The 22,579-nt window shown below is 45.4% G+C and overlaps 1 protein-coding gene across 5 annotated transcripts in view; it reads right to left on the reverse strand.

Annotated features, from left to right (window-relative positions):
- PPP1R12B (protein phosphatase 1 regulatory subunit 12B) overlaps positions 1-22,579 on the reverse strand; it is a 128,462-nt gene that overhangs the window by 57,108 nt on the left and 48,775 nt on the right. For 3 of the 5 annotated variants that reach the window (XM_056361297.1, XM_056361294.1, XM_056361293.1), the window contains exons 7-14: positions 21,901-21,980; positions 21,187-21,332; positions 16,756-16,865; positions 13,356-13,553; positions 12,465-12,547; positions 10,608-10,733; positions 5,163-5,348; positions 4,422-4,607 (exon numbers count right to left, since the gene is read on the reverse strand). In XM_056361297.1, the coding sequence (XP_056217272.1) occupies positions 4,422-4,607; positions 5,163-5,348; positions 10,608-10,733; positions 12,465-12,547; positions 13,356-13,553; positions 16,756-16,865; positions 21,187-21,332; positions 21,901-21,980 (1,115 nt within the window). The remainder of the gene's footprint in view (positions 1-4,421; positions 4,608-5,162; positions 5,349-10,607; positions 10,734-12,464; positions 12,548-13,355; positions 13,554-16,755; positions 16,866-21,186; positions 21,333-21,900; positions 21,981-22,579) is intronic. The other 2 variants (XM_056361296.1, XM_056361298.1) reach the window with 2 other exon arrangements.

Below are 22,579 nucleotides of genomic sequence, written 5' to 3' on the forward strand. Positions count from 1 at the left end.
TTTCAACAGCAGGTGCCAGGCGATGGTTCAGTTCTTCGTGAGAGAGAGACCTCTTAACTTTTTGTTGTCCGCTGTGTAGTGTGGACAGGAATCCATCCCTTGCCATGCAGTAGCACCTCGCACGAGTGCCACCACCACTCTGCTTCCCCAGAGAATTTCCCAGGAGAATTAAGACTACTCAACTTTATGTCAGTCAGTGATAAGGATTATAGGGCTACATGCTACTGAAAACATCCCAAGGTGGTAGCACGATAATGCTCACGGCTTCTTCCTCCAGTTCCTCTCAAGCGACATTTAAATGAATGCAAACCCCACAGTTTAACTTTTACAGAGATCAGGGGTTCTTATTTTTTTGTCAGATAACAAGGTTTATCAGATGCACTGGGCATCCGCGCTCACCCTAGAGGAGTCATGCTCTGAATTTGGACAGGACAAGAATCACAAGGTAAAAGGACTTGCCAAAAATTGTTCACCTAACAGTACTGGTGGAAGAGGATTCAGTTAATAATATATTATTAATATATGCTACTACAATTAGCAGCTGGATCCTTAGAATGAAGGAACAAAGAATGAAAAATAAATTCCTCTTGGGAATGAAGCAGAAAAGGGAAATATTTGCTAGACACATTTACCTTGCATGTCAGTGTACTTGCTTCATCTGAAAAAAAATTCCAGGGGAAACTTTCGAGGGCAGGAAGGCAGGCTGAGCACAGCCGCCAGCCCCAAAGCTGCTACGAAAACAAGCCCGCTTCACTCCTATTGATTTATTTGAGAACTCATTCAAAAATAAGGGAGAGATATGTTTCCCGTCTCTAACAGCTTGCCTGATGGCAAGTGCTACCACCTTGCTGGAACCTTCCTGATGAACAGGAAGAACAAACACAATTGCAGAACGCGATCGTATAAACAAAGTGGCTGGGGGGGGAAGGAAAAAAAAAAAAAAAAAAAAACCAAACAGAGAGGAAGGTCAAATTAAAATTGCAATTCTTACAAAAACAGGCCAGATTTCAAATTCAAGGGTGTGCTTTTAAACTGGTGACACAACTGAGAGCACAGTCTTGCCTGTCAGAAGCTCTCAGGCAAAGCCGCTCTGACCGCACGTGATGCTGAGCATGAGCCATGGGCTGCGTGGTCGCCTTTCAGTCTATTCTGGGAACCAAAGCTCTCACGTAATACGAAAGGCTTCAGTGAGAACCAGATCCCCCCCGACCTCCCTTCCAGCACCAGGTGCCTCATGGCACAGGTCATGTCCCGCACACGGGGCACGCGCAGGCAGCAGGAGCCCCCTGAGAGGGGCTGCAGCGCGGGGTCCCGGGAGAGGTGCCCAGGGCCCTGCTGAAACCGCGCGGACAAAGCTGCAGGTGACCTTTGCAAAGGAGCTTTCGGTGGCACTAGAGGCCGCTGTCACCCCGGGTGAAGGCGGATACCCCACGGTGGGCTGCAACCAACGGCCCCCCGATTCCCCACCGCCTGCTTGCACCAGGCAGGGACCAGGCGGACCCCGGTTCTGCACCAGGAAGAAGAGGGTCTGCGTGAGGCACTGCAGGCACCCACCCGCGTAACCCACCCGAGCAGAGCCGGTGCTGGTTTGAGTTCAGCCGGACAGATGCACTGGCGGTGTGAGACAATTTGGCGCTGGCAGGAGATCGTCAAAATGGCCCAACAGCAATGGTGGTCAGCGGCTTGAAAACCCCCAGGAAAAAGAGAAAGAAACTGCCTGGCAAAACCACCGACTCTGGAAAACAGCACGTTTCCAGCCTCCCAGCACAACTGCCGTGCCGCAGCAGAACGGGGGGAGGCTGAACGCGGCCGGGCACACGTAAACACGCGTGGCAGCGGCGGGGCGGAACATCCAGCCGTGTGGCGGGGACAGCCGGCAGCAGCGTGTCACCGTGTGCCGGGCAGGTGGCCCTGCGTGCCTGCGAACTGTCCTCCCCTGCGCTGCCGCCTCTTGTGTCTCATCACCCCTCTGCAGCCAGGCGAGGCACATGATTTCCCACCCACCGGGGGGTTGCTGACCGATTCAGCTGGCGAGCCAGCGGCAGGTAAAGCGCCACGGGTGAAACACGGCATGGGCCAGGCTGCGGGTGCTGGGCACCGAAGGATGCGAAACCGCACGCCAGAGCACAGGGCTGCTCGGTCCTCCCCAGACCTGGCAGTCTCTTCTGCTTTAACCTTTTGGCTTCACGCAGATAATTTAAGGCCACAAGTTAGGAGACATCCCTGTGATCTAATATTAGCTGATAAGCTTGTTTATGTTTCTGTTGCTAAGAGAAAGCCGGAGCTTTGGAAACACTGAAGCAGACCGAACACTACCGCAACAGCTGCCGGTGGGAACTGAAATCCATACAGTGCTTCCCTGACAACTGCCTGCCATTTTCTTTTTTAATTTTATTTTAGTGGAATTGGTCTCCTTCCAAAATAAGCTTTTCCCATGTAGGTGGCCTCTCCTGTTCCTCTAGCTCCATGTTTCCTAGTTCAAAACGTGCAGGCAGTTCCCCAGTCAGTATATCCTGCTGTTAGAACACACATTCACAAATAAGGTTTCCTCCACCCAACGCATCCTCGCTGTACCTTTTTTTTCCTCTCAATAGTTTCAAAGCACCAATTAAAGGTGGGAGGAATTTTCTGGTGTTTCTCTTTACATTATCATAATTCCTAAGAGTTGGTTCTCTAATACAAACGCAGGAGACAAACAAATCTCCTACGCTATTTATAGAAACCGATTTGGTAATACATGCCAATGCAGTAATATTAATAGATGCTCTTTTGGGCATCTACAAATACTATCACAGCCGAGATCTCCGTCTGCAGACAGTGCCAAAAGTCTGGTGGGTTTTGTGGAGCCCATTTCTTCGGGGAAAAAATCTAAAGCTTCTGCAACTTGATTCTGGGCTTGCCGAAATTAAGATACTGTTGTGAAACTGTCTGAAGTGTGAACTAAAAACACAATACTCACTCTGTCCTCTTTTGCACAATCTCACTTTGCACCAGGAGTATCTTTTGGCAGCTCTTCTCAATTCAATTGCAAATGACACCAAGCCAACTGACCCCTAGCAAAATGACGAGGAGCATACGGAGGTACTCCTAATATTAACTTTAAGTGTTCTTACAAAGATACTCTGCAGCAGCTATTTCAAATTATGTCCCTGCACACGGAGTGGATGAATGTGGCTCATCCAGAATGCCTGACATACCTTCAAAGCACTCCCTGTGCTAGCTCTGGGGAAAAAAAAAAAATGCCCAACGAGCACTAAAACTTTGGGTATTTTCCAAATAGCACAGACCACCGTCTTTCAGGGCCCTACTGCAGCAAAGAGAAGCCCGCTGCAAGCATGCCCGCCCGCCCGCCGTGGGGGAGGCCCCCGACTGACTGCAGGCTACACGGCACTGCTGAGCTCTACCATCTTCATCTTTGCAAGCTGATAATTTCCATTGCTGCTTTTCACATCCTTTGGCTTTAGGCTATTTAAAATATGTCTGAGTATATCTCCACTCAGAAAGGTCCGTATCTTAAGAAGTTATTATTTTAGCTTGGAAGAATCTTATTACGGAATACACTCCATGAACTGGTTGCTAGTTAGGAATACACGGTTCATCACTGCATTTTATTTATCACCATCTACTTTCACCAATGCCATCAGAAGAGACAGAATTTGCAAAAGTTAACCTGTTTGCATGAATAAAGATGGAGCGTTTGCTATTTGGTACTTAAAAGCACATGGTAAATTTCCTTTGAAAAGAGCACCAGCTACCCCAGTTTTGTTTCTCCCCAGTCTTAAAATACCATCATATGGTAAGAAAGAGATACCACCAGTTAGATTCAGTGTAATTAAAAATGCTGCTGCTGCTGAAATAGCCTCAGTTGCACAAGGCAGACTTCTGCCTCTGTGGTAAGCCTTCCTGTAGAGTCGATCGAAAGAAATGCATGCTGCTAGAGTGCAGTCCATCTCCTCCTGTATCGCACACCTGCACACTCCAGCAATGTTTGTTTTCCCCCACTAACTGCAGAGGGCATCGAGGGGCTTGTGCAGCAAGGACCGAGGCATAGAGGGATGGATTTTATCTGAATGTGTTTCATTTCTTCTGCTCTTTCCAGAATGGGATTTATGTGACAGAACCTACTACAAGTGGCTACTGGGCTGTCCACCCCTCTTGTGTACAGGGATTGAGACTAGTAGCTGAGATGACTACTGAAGAAAAAGGCTGAGATGCTAAAAAGACAAGTAGAAATTTATGAACCTAAATGTAACCTACAAGCCAGGGATGACTCAGTTCAAAACCTTAAGACAAGAGCAGGGGCAGCAGCCCGTTAACTCTACGTAGCACCTGAGAAACAGTTCTCACACCCCCACCATCACCACCACGTGAGATCTGATGACGGAGGAGGACCGACACACAGCGGCACTCTGCTCACTAACCTTCTGCGCTCCCTGGCTTCCTCAGCTGAGCAGTCCTTTCCTGTGGTTGAGGCAGCACTGGCATTCGCAATACCGTTAGCAGAGCCGAGTATGGCACGATTTGTGATTACACCTAGGGGGGTGCTAGCAGAGATGCCCTCTGTATTTTTCTCTACAGCAGTATCAGTTTGTTGCCTGAAAGGGGCTCTGAAATAGAGAAGACATAACGGAAAGCAAAGCAAGTGAACTCAGCTGCTGAGTGAGACCAGCCACCTTGAGGGAGCACTGACAGTTCACTCTCCTCATTCTAGACTCGTGGTTTTGTAGAGAACAGCACACATTAAAACGAGCTTTCAAAAACTTGTGGAAGAATAAGCAGGAGGAATTCACAGTCTTCACATCCCTGTTTGTAGCAAAAACAATTAGAAAATATAACTGGCGAATAGGCAGAAGGAACGAACTCCAAGAGCTTGTAACACTGAACGCCCAAGAGCAGCCTGAGCAACACAGCAGGGCTCTAACAGGGCAGCAAGAGGGTACAACCGACCACTCCAGGGGGTGAAGAAGCGAGGGTCACACAGGGGCCGTTAGCTGCCTGCTGGTGCATATGCACTACTGAAACGGTCCAACACAACCATTCCGGGATTTCTTATCAGCGCTCCCTGTGTGGAAGCGCACGTCCAGTCCATAATCCACTCCAGCATTCAGAACTTGCAACCCAAATGCTGATTTTCTGCAGTTATCTCAGCTGTGAGCCGTTACCTGGTATACTGGCGGGCGGATGCAGTAGCGTTCGCACTGAGAGATGTGGGGCAGGAAGAGACAGGATGCCACGGGGTGCCCAGTGAGGTAGATGAGCCAATGGCACTGGGTGAGGTAGCTACAGATGTATTGCGACTGGCTGAAATGTAGGGACTGCTCAGGTCACTACTTCTACCAAATGAAGCACTGTAAAACATCACAAAATCACGTCCTTCAGAGCACAGTAAATATTCAACAGAACACCACCGCAGCTGGGCTCTCCGCTGGGAAGGGAGCAAGTATTACATCTTAGCAAAACGTGTGCAGGGAGATTAAAGTACACCGGGGAGGCTGCAGCTGCTCACGTGGGCTGGCGCTGCCAGCGCCCCTCTTAGCTAAGCCCTGCGGGTTTCAGTGAGAGAACAACGGCGTGGAGGTGAATCGGTGAAGATCAGGGAAGGGAAAAACCCTACCGCAGTGAAAGCGGTGTGCACAGAGCACCCCATGTACTGGGGGAAGGTAGGAACAATGAGCAAGGATGAGGTCGCTTAAAGCAGGGAAGGAGAGAGTGACATAAGCAGGTCTGGCTGCATCACTTCCTAAGGATGCCCAGGGCTTCCAGGTTTAAGAACTTGTTTTCAGTGGCTGAAAAGCTTTGGCAAAGACGATCAGTTCAGGCTTTAATTTTCTGTGAGGCATATCTCAAACTCGGTATTTCTGGAAAATAGCTAGCAAAACCATCCAAAAAATATTCAAGAATGAGCAAGGGAAATACCTATTTTGCCAGTTTAAAACAAACCCCTTAAACCCGTTATTACTGAAAAGCTGGAAGTGTTAAAGTGCCCATACTCTGGAGGAGACAGGAGAAATGGAGAAGAGCTCTCATGCGAGGATGTACCCTTGCGCTTTTTCAGAGAAAATCCATCCTAAGTGGGAGAAGTTGCACACCTCGAAAACCAGACGTGATGAAATCTGGCAAAACCTCCTTATTGCATGTGCCACAGCCCCATGTACAGGCTGCTCGTTGTCAGCTCAGAGCAAACAAGCATGCATGCGTGACCCAGGGCCCTGCCACGCCTTTCCCAGCAACTGGTGTTCCTGGTTGCTACTGGTCAGACTGGGCTGTCTGCAGGATCAAAGGCTAGGAAGGCTGGCAGGCTGCCTCTCGCCTCCTGCATCCTAATGACTCCCATGCCAGTGCACATGGGGGAAAGTGGTTGCACCAGAAATAAAAGCTGACCTAGAGGAAAAGCAGATCGGGACAAAGAGCTGCAAGTTTATGGGAAAGCCAGGGAAAACAGACTGGAACTGGAAGTCAACACAAGAGCAAGAGTCAGAGAGAGCAGCCCGAGGCTGACATAAAACTTGAAAGGGGCAGGACAACAGCCAGGAACAGGAGGTCAGAGGAAGGATCCAGTCCAGTTCACGTAGGCACCCAATTTACAAACCAGTTTTACATGCCAAGGCCCCCAGCCAGCCCAGAACAAGCAGCTGGTCCCCGGACGGCCAAAGGAGAGAAAGGGGCATCTGGAAGGCTGCCACGGGGAGGAACCTTAGGTTGGGGCTCTTCAGCTGATGGCCGCCTGCCATATCCAGGTCACAAAGGCACAAGCAAGTTATTGTCACCAGGTAGCAACCTCCACCAGAGACTAAACAAAGCTTCCTCTGGAAAGCTGGCCCCGGAGCACGGGGCAGCAGCAAGTGCTGCTAGAAGCAAGTGCCTCCCTCCTGGCTCCCTGCATGGGGGGAAAGGCCAAGGCCTGGAGATGGGCTGGGAGCGGGTGAGAGCAGGGGGCGAAGCCTGGCTGGCGTGGGCGTGCAGAGCAAGCAGCCGTGAAGTTGGAGAAATGAGTGTACTTAGGGGGTGATGGCAGTGGAGTGTGCGCCAGGGGAAGGAACAAGAGGAGCAGCAGGGGACAGGTGGTGGCAGCCCCAGCAGGGCTGATGCGGCACTGTCCGAGGAGAGCCCAAGGCTGAGAGGCTGGGGCACGAGGGCTGGCTGCAAAGAAGAGAATGAACTTGGTCAGAAGGGCGGACACGAGAGGGTTATTCAGTAAGACCTGACAAGGACTGTCTTTCAGAAGGGAAAGGTAATGGGTGGAAAGGGGAGACAAGGGGATGGAAGCAGCACCGGGTGCCTGGGAGAGCAGAGATGTTGGGGAGCTGAGAGGGGGAGGAGGAGGAATGGAGAAGAAGAGCGTGGTGATGGCCTTGTGCCAGCTCCCCGGGCTGGAGAAACGCGGCGCTGGGGCATTGCATGCATGCTCCGGCTCACCAGAAGGGCCGAGGCATTGCCAGCTCTACCCCATCACCTCGCCCGGGTGGCACTGCGCAGCCTGAGGGGGACTCTAAGGCATTTATTCAATTATTCATATTTGATCTGAACAGGACCAGAAAATTGCAACAAAAAGGTTAGCTGGGGAATCTTATTAATTAACAGCTGTGTTCATATGAATCTGTAAAAGGGAGGATTATGAATTTATGCTGAAGAATTCAACATTAGAAAAAAAAAAGGGGGGGGGGGGACTGACACAGTGCTACTTGTTCTCCAACATAATCACCGTAATACAACCATCAGGGAATGAGCAATGAAATGGAAAGCACCATTTAAAAAGAAATACTTCTGAGGCAGCTAAGGCAAGTAGAATTCAAAAATCTTAAAAAACCTTCAAAACCTCACAAAGCTTCCACATACACTAATAAAAAAGGTTTGCACAAAACACAACTATTTTTTTTTTAAACACACTGCCATAGAGTGCTGCAGAGATGAAAACAGGATTTGCCAATGGAAGCTGGCCACAGTGGTGGCTATTAATTAAGAACATTGGGTAAGTATAACCCCTGGCTCCCAAATCCGTGACTGCTGGAAGCAGGGTGAGTGTGGGAGGTGGAAGACGGCTCGTAAGTTATCCTAGCTTTTGCAACTTGTCCTTCAAAACCAGTTGCTGTCATAAAGAAGCTGGACTGCACAGACTGTTGACCTGACTCGCTGTGATGTTTTTTATGTGAACAAAACCAGTAAGGCAGCATATATGTAAACATGTAAAATGGAGGAGAAGCTGTGTGAAAAAGTGATTTCACTCTGATGTGTGTGATCCCCTCCTGTGAGGCATCACTTATGGATGATGTCAACAGAAAGATGCTGAATTAATTCAATCTGCTATGCCAGTTTTCCTCCAAATCCTGTAACATACAGGCGAAGCGAACCAGCTGTTTGAAGGTCAATATGCACTAAAATGGGGAACAGGGTGTCAGAACAGGGTTCTGTGAATTTCTGGGCTAGTGGTACACCTATAGAGAAAGCAAAAGTAAAGCCTGTCATTACCATTACAGAGAGCACTTTAACATTTGCTTCAATTAAAGCTAAAGAACATTTACAACATTGCTGCAAGTTACTTTATTCCCCTTTTAGAAGAAAAGCCATTTTCAACATCTTAGGATGATCTGTTGCTGATGTTTACTCTTTGTTTGGGGGTCATATAAAGCACCTACGGAACATAACTTGGTATCTTTATGGAGATTACCTAAATGCTAAAGTAAAGGGGGAATGCAGAAGTATACAAGTTATCCTCTCAGTCACAACCACGTATGTCATGCTCACTTTAACTCTTCTCTCTGAACAAGCTTTTAGCTTTTGGAGTTGTGTTCAGAGTTTTGTTAATATTTGGAAATGACAAAGAGCTTACTCTTAACAGGCAATCAGGTTCCCTTCCCTCATCTTAGAGGCTGATGCATAAAGCTGGAGAAATCAGAGGTTCAATATGATTAATTTCTGTGTGCTCTCCTATAGAATGGCATATGGGACAGATGGCAAATTGATCATGATTCTACTGTTTTTACATAAATTTTTTACATGTTTTTACATGATTTTACATAAAATGTAAAACTTGATCTCTTTTAAAAAGTACACTTCATTGCTAGCTGGCAAAGCTATTCTCTGTAGTTGCTTGTAAACCAACACTCTCCTACGAAAGGCCAGAATTCAGCCTTTGTGACGAGAAATCGGCGTTAGCAAAATACCCCTGCCAGCCAGAACTCTCACTGTCTGTAGTTTAACCAAGGAAATAGAGCACAACTACATGAATGTAACACTAAATCTGGTTCTGGATTAGCTGAGGCAATGTTTGTAAAATTTCAGCAGACAGCCACATGAGTGACTGGACTGTCTCAGGCTAGGAAACTGCATGGTGTGCCAGCTGCAAAAGGCAACATTTTCCCATTGTAATCAGCTGTGGCTTGTCAGATCGCCTTTAGAGAGAGACAAGCTATGGAGGCTGCCTGTCATCATGTCCCAGGATAGATGTGTCACCATAATGGATCAGCAGATCAGGAGAAGTCTATTGCTTGAAGTGGCTGTTTCACCTTTTGTGGAAATGGGTCTGTATGTGCTCAGCAGATGGACACACACATCCTTGAGCACAACTTACCTCTACCAGCGATAAGTACCAGAACACAAAAAAATCCACGTTTCCCCAAATATCTCAAGCAATTGTTCCATCTTCAGGACAGTTATTTAGTTCAGGGTCTAGAATTTGTTGAAACACAATCTAAAACCTTGAAACATTTCTGCCCTTTTCTTTAAGCACGGATCAAATGGCTTTGCAGCGTGACACATTCATACATGCTGTTTTGATGGTTTCCAGTTTTAGCTAAAACGAAGGTGAGGTGATGGCACTGTACTTGCACAAAGGGCTGATCCTCCTTTTCACAACTGAGATGAAAACTCATTTATGTCTTACTTGCCTTAACAGAGCAGGGCATTCATTCACCTCACTCAGCCATTATCTGGTACTTCAAGGAAACTGAGCCTCTGCCTTCCAAAGGGCTAGAAGATACCGCCAGTTAAAGACGTTATGCACGGAGCTGCCTTCCTGATTCTGCTTGGCTAGTTTACTAACCACCAGCCTCTACGGTTTGTCACACACTGTGCAGAAACTGCTTCCTTACTACCACAAGAAAATGGCTGGAGACATCAGTCTTACTCCTTACCAAGTGCTGTAAGTCATGCACAAGAACACTGCCACTTTTCTAATAATGATGCCATAATCTTCAACTAATATAAACCAAAATGAGCACTAAGCTACAACTTACCTGTCAATAGCTATTGGAACAATGCTTTCAGACTGTAGTGGATTTATCGTCTTTTTATGATCAATTTGGGTTTTATTATCTAACCATAATACTAGCATAAAACTGAGAAAACACTTTGCATTTGAATTATGTGAGCAAGAGTATTTAAATTCAATTTAGCAATTTACAAATCAACAAAAATGATGGCCTTTAAATACTATCTGGCATGACAAATGTTGGCAAATCTTAATTTTTATTTCCGGCTCTCAGCAGAAGAGGGTCCCAAGGCCAGTTACACTGATGCAGTAAGCTGCAAGCAGGAGGCTGAAGTCTGGGAGGCACGTTAAGAGTAGAACCGACTGCCTGGGAACCCACGTAAGACAGAACTGGACATACCTTTTCAAGTAGGTAGATACATAGGTAGTAGGTGCACCAGAATGGGGAGCTTCGTTTCCCTTTGATTCATCCCTCCATGGCTGCCGGGTGTAAGAGCCGCTCCGCACTAGGTTAACAGCTGATTCTCTAACACAGGAGAGAGCACACAGTTTGCTTAGAAAAACTTCTGGAGTCTGCTTTTGGCTCCTTTACAGTTCCACAACACAAATCCTTCCCTTACACCTACGTGCACCACTGTTCACAGGTGACACAACTCGCTGGAACACCTCTTCTAGCCTTAACACCGGTTTCTGTTACTGCCATCGGTATTACTCAAGAATGACCAGATGATGTAATGCTTTGTGTAAAAAAGATCTTTTTTAGTCAGAAAACTTGCGGTTCAAATTCAGACTTTAGTCCATAAAAGTAATTTAACATATTAAGTAACGTCATTTGATATTCTCTCTTGTATCAAACGACATTGCACATCTTGTATCAAATGACATTGCACAAATGGACAGATATTGCAACCACAGGGAAAGTTTTTATTCTCTGAGGTATCCAGGCAATGACAGTAAAGCAATTCAGTATGGCAAATCCCTTGCTATACTTAGCAGCAGAAAACAACAAACAAAGTGTCTGGCAATATCTAAAACTACTTGACAAGTTGTCAATAAATTCTTAGTAGCCCTATTTATCACAGTTATCTGAAAGCAGGGCTCCTCTTCCTGAAACACACTTGGGCAGTACGTCCAAGTACAAGTCCTGGACAGGGTCTTGAGTCTGTAAAGCAGAACAAGTCTATTCACTCATCAGCCTGCAATTAATTTTCATTTTTCAGTTGCCATGTCCATGCCGATGCCCTTTCAGACACCTGTGGGTTCTGTGAAGTGAAATTCAGCTGTTTTGAAAGGAAGTTATATTGGGGAAAATGTGTACTAGACGGTACGCCTGGGCACCATCTGTTCCCGCAGGCCAATTCTCCTCATTCCCTACTTCACCGAGCAAAGGACACTTAGCAGCAGGCAGCTGGATGTGCCACTCAATACCAGCCTCTGCCAAAACCGCTCAAGCTTATCAGCAGACACAAACTGTCTGCTAAACCCCCAAGCACAGTGGCTGGCTGAGATTAGGCAGGAACGCAGCAGGGAGGTTCCAGCAAAAGATCAGCAAAGAATCTCAAGCTGTGCTGAAGTTCTCTCAGGGTGGGCAACTGCCCCAACTTCTTCACAGCAATTACAGTTCACAACGTCTTCTCTGTATGTGCCTTTCTGCCATGATTGTGGAAGTGGCTGGAAATGAGGCTAAGCTCAAATTTTACTCCTTCTAGCACAAATTGTGAGGAGGAACCCGTTTGTAGAGATTAGCTCCTCAACAGTATCTGGAGATACCAGATACTCATCCCGTCTGTACTGTGGTTCTGCCCAGGGGCAACGACACTCGTTCACCTTAAAAACAACCCCTGCCAGGGGAACAGTTCCATACATGACAGCGTTCACAAACTCCAACTCAAAACGACAGATATGTGAACAAAAGGGACTGAAGGTGACTCTTGAGCAAGCGACAGAAGTACAAATGTAGGGGCCAGCTCCAAAATGAGGCACTTGCATATAAAAGGAAAAAGTATGCACACATCTCGTTTCCTGGACGGAGACCACGTGTGTATGAATGCAGGGGCTGGAGAAACAAGCCTGTTGCCCCGCTCACCTAAACGAAAAGGAACCTACCAGAACTTTTACAGATCAGAGAGAGCTCTCAATGTTGTGAATTCCCACGCACTTGGGACTGCTGAGAAAATATATGCAGCATGAATACAGAAAAAAGGTATTCCAGAGGAACTATCGACAGAAGCTGAGCATTAAAGTCAGTCAGTCTCACCTGTTTTCTTTTTCTTCTATATCGCTCGTACTGCTTAGTCTTCTGGGGGCTATTGTGGCAAGATAGCTCTTGTTGTCTTTATCCTGGTGAAGCAAAAGAAGTACTTCAGCTGGACATCTGTTACGCTTCCAGCACATTCAATGACAACTAAATTAATGTTCAGGTTCCTTCAACTAAGAAAGCACTCTCCTGTCTAAGGACAACAGGTTTAAAGCATTTTTCTTGGGCAACACATACCACAGCACAGAAGAATCAGTTCTGAAAATGATTTTGTGAAGAGCGTGCTAGTGAATAAAAGTAGCTCCTAACTAGAACTACCTATATAAACCAGAGAATCACAGAATGGTTTGGGTGGGAAGGGACCTTTCAAAGGCCGTCTAGTCCAACCCCCTGCCCTGAGCAGGGACATCAGGTTGCTCAGAGCCCCGTCCAGCCTGATCTTGAATCAAGCACGGGGCAGCTACCCACGGGCAGCAAAGCTACAGCTAGCGAATAGTGGGATGGGATTCACAAATACAGCTGGTGGATACAGAAAGAATCCCATGCAGATGACAGCGAAGGAGAATTTCCACTGCAGGTACACACTGCTGTCTTGATTAGATATTTTCTGGTAAAGAAAGGGCTGTGCCAGACCAACAGCCCTTGTTCACTGGCAGCCCACTCCAACCCAAGCAGGGATCAGGTCAAAGGAGCACCAAACTCCAGTTCTGCAAGAGCAACTGATAGGACAGGGAAAATTTTCAAAAGAAAAAGGAAGAATGAAAGAGACCTAAGTTTGTTAGGGATATAAAACTCAGCAATAACTCAAAACGAAAGGGAAGGGGTCTTAAACCTGTGAGGTGAAATCTGCTCAGCTGGGATGCACTAAAACACATTTGCTGAAAGCCAAACCTTTTCTTTGTTGTCTAATAACGCAGATATCCGAGGACTTGACGAAGAACGATAGATAGAAGAAGTCTTATCTCTCTGCGCCTCACGAGTAGCAGCAACTTCACTCAACATGTTATGACTGCCAGTCTTCCGTAGCCCCAGCCGCCACGATGAAGGTGACTCATCCTTCTGCTCGTCTGACTTGCTGAGCCAACTGAACTGTGGAGGAGAAAAAGGGACATTTGGAAGAAGTAAGAGCACTGCAAGGCACAATCTTGTGTTCTGAAAGTGTTTCAACAAGCCCCAGTTTTTGCTGGGCTACACTTGTAAGCATAAGATGGAGTGACTTTGATTTCCTGCTTAGCTTTTATTAAAGGACATAGCTCAAGGTGAACTCACAGGGATGCAAATTGCTGTAGTGCCCGCATCCCCAAGGACAGACAATGAAAGAAATCTTGTGCCATTGTGCAGCTCCCTTTGCCTACACAATGCCCTCCTCCAGCTTTGCAGAAAGAATATAAAGAACAATGAAGCTTTTATTAGCACCTGTTTAGGAAGGGGGAATTATTCAGTAAAGGCAGAAAACAGAAAAAAGTAATGAACTCTTTTGGGACTCGCTGCAAATCAAAACCTTACACAACTCCACCTGGAGAAAGTCCAGGAGAAGCCGTTAAGATCATCAGGGAGTTGGAGCCCACAACACAAAGAGAAAGACTGAGGAAACCCAACTTTTTTAGCATGGAAAAGAGAAGGCAAAGAAAGGATTTAGTTGCTCTACTACTTGTGGGGTGGGATTTACAGAGATATAGAACCAGACTTCTCATCAATCTGCAGTGGAAGGAGGAACAGACAAGTTCCAACACGGGAAATCCCAGCTGACACGAAGGAAGACATACCTCCTGGTAGGAACGATGCTGCACTGGGCCAAGGAGCAAGAAAGTGGGGCATCCCCATCCTCAGAGACTTTGTAATACTCAGGTGAGCTCAGGTAGTTCAAAGCAACATGACACAGGCTCGAAGCTGGCCCTGCTTCAAGCAAGAGGTTGGACTAGAGGCTTGCAGAAGCCCGCTCCAGCTTAAACCTTCTTATGGTTAGGTAACTGCGTGTTCTATACATACTACAGAATGAGCCTTCATGGGTTTTGTTACACGAAGTACTTCTGACAAGAACATATTATTCCTGAAATACACAACTGCTTAGGTGATAACTGTAACTAAAGTTGTACAAGTCTTACAAAAAGATGCCTACTGCCATTCAAGAATGGAGGCTGGGCACCACAAGAGATACTTCCATAAAGACAGGGGCTCAACACCACGCTGTAGAGGAAATGAAGCAAACAAAACAATAGGAATTATTGGAAAGGAACAGAATATGAAACACAACACTATCATGACTCTGTGTTACTGCAAGGTACAATCACATCTTTGATATCATGCACAGCTCAAAAGCAGTATAGAAGAAGGGGAAGTGATTCAGAGAAAAGCACCAAGGATGAGTAGAGCAAGAGCGCTTTTGTATGAGTTACTCAGTATATCAAGAGTCCCAAGGCTGAGATCTGACCAAGGTACATAAAACCCTCAGTGGCACGATTATTCCTTGTTCCTTCCCATAAAGGAACTAGGGGCAGCAAATAAAACCAGTGTGTGGCAGGCTGAACGAAACAGGTGCAGGAAATTCTGAACATAACATAGGTATAATATGTAATTCAGCTGAAGAACCCTTTTCCACTGGACATTACAGGATCCCAAACATTATGGGCACTCAAAAAGTGACTGCATAAATTCATAGAGGAAAAGTCCAACAGGGGCTACTGAACACAAGAAATACCACAGGTTCAGCAAGTCCCTGAAATGCAAATTGCTAGAAGGTAGGAGAGAAGTCCAGCTAGGTTCTGTCTTCTCTAGTATCTTTTGATGGTCGCTGTCAAGGACAGGGTACTGAGGTAGACAAGGCTTTCAGCCAAAGCTAACATAAGCATTGTTATACCATATTCTATATAACAGAAAACATCTGACATTATCCAAAATAAATGAAGCTACTGGGGAGCTGTGCCATCATGCTCACTGACTCAAGACCGCAATGATAAAATTATCACTGCAATATTTTAGCAAAGTTTCTTAGCTCTTATGTTAATGCAGATGCAAGGAGTTAATCCGTACTCCACTAATTCTAGCACTTCCAGTCTACTGAGCTACACAGCTCTAACACTTTAATGTAGTTTTGACACTTTCCTCAGAGAAAAGCTCAAATCCACAGTAAAAGCTGCCTCCTGTAATTTCTGAACAACATAGAAACAGCACACATACTAATAACTCCACAAATGGAGGGCAACACAAGCACTCATATTTTTCCATATAAACCTCAATCTGACAAAGAGAGTTACAGAAGAATCAAATATGTAAGAAAAGGTGAAGCAGCCAATCTTACGTGACTGAGGTCAAAATAATAACTGTGTTGCACACAGGCCCGCTTCTATACCCCTAACCCAGTCTTGTTCCGGGTTAAACAGCTCCAGTGAGTGTGAACAGTACTCTGCAGCTGGGAAAAGGTTAAGTGAAGCTCACACTTCCCAGTAACCTTCTACCTTTAATACTTCCCCTGCTCAGCCAGCCTGAATTGAACAACATCCAGAGGAACTCTATTGCATTAGATCTGGACAAGTTGTTAAGACTTAGTAGCATGTCAAAAATAAAAAATTGTGACCCAGCAAGAAATATCTTCCCTCTAACAGGTACCCGGTGCTTCAGACTTCAGCAAGGTGCCTGCATTGTACAGCTGTTCTCCATATTCTGGTGCAAAAAGAAACCAGAAGTGTAAGATACCAGTCCCCAGCAGAATGGAGTCTCCTGGTGCCATCTAGCTGAGTGACGCGAGAGCTGGAGAATTCAGATAAGATTTCAGTAACTCTACTTCACCTTTAAAAAGCTTTCATAGCCTAGCTGTCTAGTCAGATGCAGACTTTATCCTCTCTGCTTACTGGGCTCTAACAACATGCCACTGAATCGACTGAGTCTGGCAAGTCAGAGGCACTTTAGATGATGATGCCAAATTCCCTGCTGATGTATCAGCAGGAACCAGCTTCGGTGGATGATCTCCTACCGGTAAGAGATCGGCATCGGCTACCTCAGAGCCGACAGCAACACAAAGCACTTGCGATAAGCAGGGTTTCTCCTGCAAACAGTGCAATTTGCTTCGGAGGGTAAGAGATTCAAGAGGAACTTTATCATACAAACATCCTCCTTTATGCCGGTCCTCTACTGTTGTTAACACAGTGTCTTTATCAAAATTGCATAGTATCACGCTTTCCTAAATTCAGGTCGTGCAACTCCTCTGGAAAATGGTTCCAGAACATCAATTACCCAGTAAAACCTACTGCTTTCAAGCACTGTTGGAGTCCCCATTGATTCCAAATTCACTTACTCTTCTGGCAGATGCAGTGAAGGAGTTGGGCTCGGGTGGTGGTATTTGCTCGGTGATGCTAGGCCTGGTGTCATGGCTGGAGTGGTTGGCAAAGGGCTCTTCCTTCCTTTCTACAATTTTAAAGAAGAAGAGAAACCAAGTGTTTCAGTATTGCACTTCCAAGGCCCTTCTTTACAAGCACAGCGTGTGCTAAACTCCAGTTCTGCGTTGCTGTGACCTGAGTAAACCTTAGATCATAAAGCTGCCCCCAGTGCCCGGGCTAACCAGGGCTTTCCGCAAGGAAGCTTTCCCCTCACTGAAGAACACGATGGATACATTTGCCAGGCAAAGCTTTTGAACTTCATCCTCACAGGCAAGCAAAATCTTTGCAGAAAGCACCTTAAGGAAGACAAACAGATTCTTTGTTTATTCACAATTTTGCTTCCTCTCAGGGATTGTTCTTCCCTTGTAAAACGTGGGGGAAGCAGAGCAGAACATGCTGCTCCTGCAGTGCACGGGCAGGCATCACAGCCCATGGCCCCGCTGTGCTGGGCGGTGGATCTCACTGCACAGTTCTGCTGCAGTTGGTTGTGCTGGTGGACAGAATTTCTGGTCTTCTACAGCAAAATCTGTTTTTCTACAAGAAACTAGAACTGAAACCCAACAAAAATCCTTAACAGGGCTCAAAGCAAGCTAAGCAAGCCCCATCAAAGCTCACAGCTGGCTCCCTTGTTAGACAAGTGCAATCATCCAGTATTAAATTTTTTTTGTATCTATGCACCATGCTTGACATAAGAAAATCCACCAGGCATTACCGGGGGAGACTAAGCAGAAACTGTGTCTCAGGCAACAGGTTCAATTGCCAGGAGTGCACAGGGCTGTAAGATACACTATTTACCAAACAGCCACATGCAACGTGCCTGAGAAACGATGTACCTACACCAACAAAACAATGTTTTCTACTCACAGCTATGAGTGCCTCACACAGTCATGTTTTTGAAAAAACAAAGTCATTTTAAGTGTAAGCACCCAAACAGTACTGGCAAATGACATATGTGCAGTGAATAAAGATCTTCTACTACACATAAAAAGCAGTTTGGTATAGAGTGTCTGTGAGGATGGCACCTTGGAGCATGAAAATCGTTTTTTCTGAAACAAACGTTCTGGCTCCTAGAAAACAGGATTCAAAGGACATAGAAAACAGAAAAGAGCAAGCCAAGAGAAACATCTAAAAATAACAGGACTAACAGATCCAGAATTAAAGAGATAAAGTGTCTTTCCCCTAGGAAGGTTGAGTGATACTGAAGTCTCAGCCACCTTTCCCTCTCTTTGTGTTACCTCAGAACTTCCACTGAAGTCATCTGAACAGAGTATTTCATTTCTTGCACTTTCAAACAGCCCTTTTAGGAAGGGGCAGGCTACCCACTTCTTGCAGGCCTGACCTGGCACACAGCAGCCCACGGAAAAGCATACAGACCACACATGACATGCCTGCCGCTTGCTGATTTCTGGAGGGTGAAGCCTGCAGAACGCAGGAGAACCCTCAGCCTTGCAGGGGGGCAGAGCAGACCTGACCCGACAGCCAGCAGGCTTTACAGGCTGGGCTACACGGCAACTGGTAGCGTGTTCTGGAAGCTTATACTACAGAGGTCAGCTTTTAAGGTCAGGCCTAATTACAAGGGCACAAGCTTAAGCGGTAATGACAGGCTGGAAAGAACTCTAACTGTGAGCAATGTGACCAAAAGGAGTCACTTGCAGGACAGGCAAAAGTACCTTGTACCAGCAACGTGCGAGATTGCATGACCACAGGCACTGCTGTCTTTAGGAGAGGAGCCCACGTTTCATTTTATTAAAATTTCAGCAATGAACATTACGAATTCCAATCACGGGAAACTACTGAAGATTAGTTCACTCTCCCCAAAACAAACTTGGGAAGATTAAAAATTTAGTTCTCTAATTTGGCATAAATATAATTTTTCTTAAGGGTTTGTTGTTGGGTTTTTCTTGGGGGTGGGGTGGGGGTGTTCCACAAAAAAAAAATCCACCACTGGAAAAAACCCCATTAAAAGCTTCCCTAACCTACTTTAATTCACAATAATTATGTACTACAATAGTTACCAGCACAGGTAATGACCACAGAATTTTATACTGATCTTTCTCTTGTTTATAGAGAACCCAATGCCAAATTTTTAACTGTCCTCAAGATAAATAAAACCGCATTAATGTACTTAGCTTCCTTTGAAGAACACACATTTCTTACAGACTGTAAGAAACATGGTACTCTCTGAAGCACTCCAGCAATGTCACTGCTTACCTCTTCAAATTTCTTCTCCTCCCACAGTCTCTGCAAATTCAACAAATGTATCGCAACCTGAGACCCCTCAAAACATACCTCAAAATAAATTTCTGTATCCTACTGCCAGCTTCTACTTTGTTCTGCCTTATGCTCAGTTACCAAAGGAGTTAAAATTTTTTGGTTTCAAAAGATCACTGATAACAATATTTGGGCTTTTTTTTTTTCCCTTCATCTGGACTTTGAACACCTGAGAACAGTCGTCTTCTATTTGTCCAGCATTGCTCAGAATTACAAAGCTATGTGAGTATTCAATCTCAGAAGAAAACGAAGAGGAATAAGGAAAACATTTCCATGTTTTTCAAAAACATGCCTGTTGTATCCATCCAACCAATTCAAATGTCTAGCAGATAATAAAACATATTTGTTCTTAAGACTGTCTTGGAAACTAATAATACTGTGACATTTATAATTTTCTATGAAAAGCTCTTTTCATCCCTACTTATCTTTGGAGTCCTCCTATAACATGTGGGCTGATGCTGTTATCTCATGAATCTTGTTTTGAAAAGAATACCAGAAATGTGCACCCCATTCACAGAGGCAAGAACTGACAGCTATGCCTACATCCAAGCTGGGCCAGTTCACGTTCATTTCATTAGAGATTTGAGAAGTTTACAAGGTGGGGTCTCAGTTCTGACTGAAGTTCCTCAAAGGAACAATAAGCTCTCCAGGAGGGGAGAGCCCAGGTAACAAAGCCTGGAGCCCGATGCTTAAGCATTACTTGAATGCTTTCTGTCTTCAATTTGTTTTAGCTTTAGTGGTTTGAAATAGATTATTATAATGGCCTTTGCTCAGTGAATTAACTCAGTAGAAATACCTGCTCTGGCTTTACACCAGATCTAGTGCTGCGTGCAGTAGCCCTCACCCTGCTGAGGGTTCTCGTGCTGTTCCTGCATCAGCTGAACACTGCCGAGCTCCGCTGCTCGTTAGGGGCATTTGCGTCAAGCTCCTACCACATTTGCGAGGACTGGCACACAGCTATACCGGGCTGCTCTCTACTTAAACCCTGACTTACGGAGCAAAGAAATGTGACTTCTTCTGCATGACTTTTCTACCACTGACGACTCCACTACATCTGCTTGATTTAAAAGCCAAAAGATTATTTCACCCTGTTACTGTCATACCCAAAGAGCTTTTGTAACTACAAAGGCCAGCCAGGATTTTCAACACCTCTCATACTGTGATAAATGTTGTAATTGATACAATTAGAACACAGGTGACAATTTTACTGGCAGATGAAGCAGAACAAAACTTTAAACTACACTTCTTTGCAAGCACTTACTTATTAGTACACAGGTATATATAGGCCAAGTAAGCTGCTGTTAAAAGTAGCTTAACCATTAAATACATCATAGTCCAAGATCCATCTCTGCAGAAATATTATATAAGTCTTGGCTTACTGTAAAGTTCAGTATCTTTATTTAAAATTTCTGTGCTGCACATATATGCTGTTTAAACTAATTAAGGAAGCCATAGAAATTATGGGAGAAAATGGGAGTAGGATGCCAGCAATATGCTATAATGTAAAGGCTAATGTGACTCAATGTACTTAATCCTTATTTTCCACTATGTTTTGCAATTATTATAGATCACTATACATCACAGTCAGAAAAAAAAGTTCCTTATCTCTATAATTATACAAAATAGCTTCAGCCCTTAATTTCATTTATCTGATCCAAATACAACAGGCTGTTACCTTCCTACATGTTCAATTGCTTTTCTACCATCTTGCAGTAACTGAAGTATTCATCCTGAAATTGGCTAACAAGAAAAAAAAGCCTGCTGTTTAAGAATAACCTGTGAACAATGTGTTATCTCAAATTCAAGTCAGCTGGAAGTAGAAATTAAAATACTACCCACAGCTTTTTTTGGGAAAACTTATGTTGACCTGCGAGTCAGCATTTAGATCAGCTTTTTTAGTACACTAGCTACAGAATTCTTTCTCCATATTCTATACATAAACACTGGAAGTAAGGCTTTCAGGCTGTCTTTAACAGCTAAGATAAAAAAAAAAAAAAATAGGCAAAAAAGCAGCTCTCAAACTGGTCCCCTAATATTGCTAGGCTAATCATCAAATCCAAGACAGTAGTAAGTCTTACCTGACTCCTTTTCAGTATCTGATTCTGAAACTTCATCTTCTTCAGCTTCTTCCTCTTCTTCAGAACTAGAACTGCTAGAATCCTTGTTCTCTTCCTCCATTTCCATGGACTTCAGCGTGTCTTCCTCATAAAGAATCTTCTCTTTGCTGCAAGATACAGAAATTTTAAAGGCCTGCCAGTCAAGCAAGTTATTTCTGAGTTCTACTTCTCAGGAACACACAGACATGATTTGCTACATATAGAACAAGCAAATGAACAAAATCCATCTACAGACTCAACATCCCAGCACTTCCAGCACTGCCCATTTGCCATGGATTCCAACACCAGTCTCACATTTCCTAAATTTGCAAGCATTTCTCGATCCCAAAACATGCGGTCTCTCTTTTCCTAGCGCAGCACGACCCAGCAGCCACACTGCCCGGCTCGGCGAGGCTGCAGAGGTGCAGTTCTCAGCCCAAAGGTCAAACTGACACTGAGCAGAAGCTGGGGGACCAAGCACTGACCTAAGTCCCTTTTCAACCATTCAGCAGGTATGTTAGAAACAGCTAAAATTGTATTTGAGAGATCTCAAATGTTACAGAAACCATGAAATGAAGAGGAACGGCAATGAACTTTTTTTTTTAAACCAGCTGAGGCCAGCTGGCTGCTAACAGACGAAGCTGGTCTCCTGTCACTCTGTGCAGCTGCTTTTCAAAACGGAGGGGAGAGACGTACTTGGTGAAGAGTCCGCTCTGAGGCTTGCCGTTCATGTCCGCTTCGATTAGCTTATTCCTCGTCTCCTTCTCACTTCGCAACTGTCAAGAAGTCCATGAAGATTGGAGAGAGAATGAAGAGACATCTTAACAAGCCACCTCAGCACAAACCAGTAATTACCACAGCATAAGGTCATCCCAGCCTCATTAGACGAAAAATACTGCCGATTTGTTTAATGAGCCAAGAGCACTGGATGCCTTGGACTGGAGCTCTATAAGGGCACAGCCACACACCCAGCATGTCCTCAAGACTCAAGCTGCAGTTTAATAAAACCTTCGGGGAAGTTTGCAGCAGCCCCGGCCAAGACCCAGCATCACAGCTTGATGCCACCGTACTGCCCTGCAGCGGCACACGCAGGCACGGCGCTGGAGGTCTCTCTGCAGGTGGTTGTACACCCGTGAAATCAGGCTAGATTCAGTTAAAACTTTGCTGCCTTTGTAGCTATTATGTACTGGCTCTCAGAGGCAGGCATCCAGGTGTGCCCCATAGAGGTGACCAATGGATCTCCTACCAGGATGGGTCACCTCCTACGTCCCTCAAATGGCAGCATTAAGCCATCGCACAAGAACACCTGTGATCACCATGGCAACTGACAGATTCTGCCCAGAAGAAGCAATACTAATTTTGTCACCAGTGATGG

Source organism: Falco biarmicus, chromosome 16 (genome assembly GCF_023638135.1).
Source record: "Falco biarmicus isolate bFalBia1 chromosome 16, bFalBia1.pri, whole genome shotgun sequence".
Classification (NCBI taxonomy): Eukaryota; Metazoa; Chordata; class Aves; order Falconiformes; family Falconidae; genus Falco; species Falco biarmicus.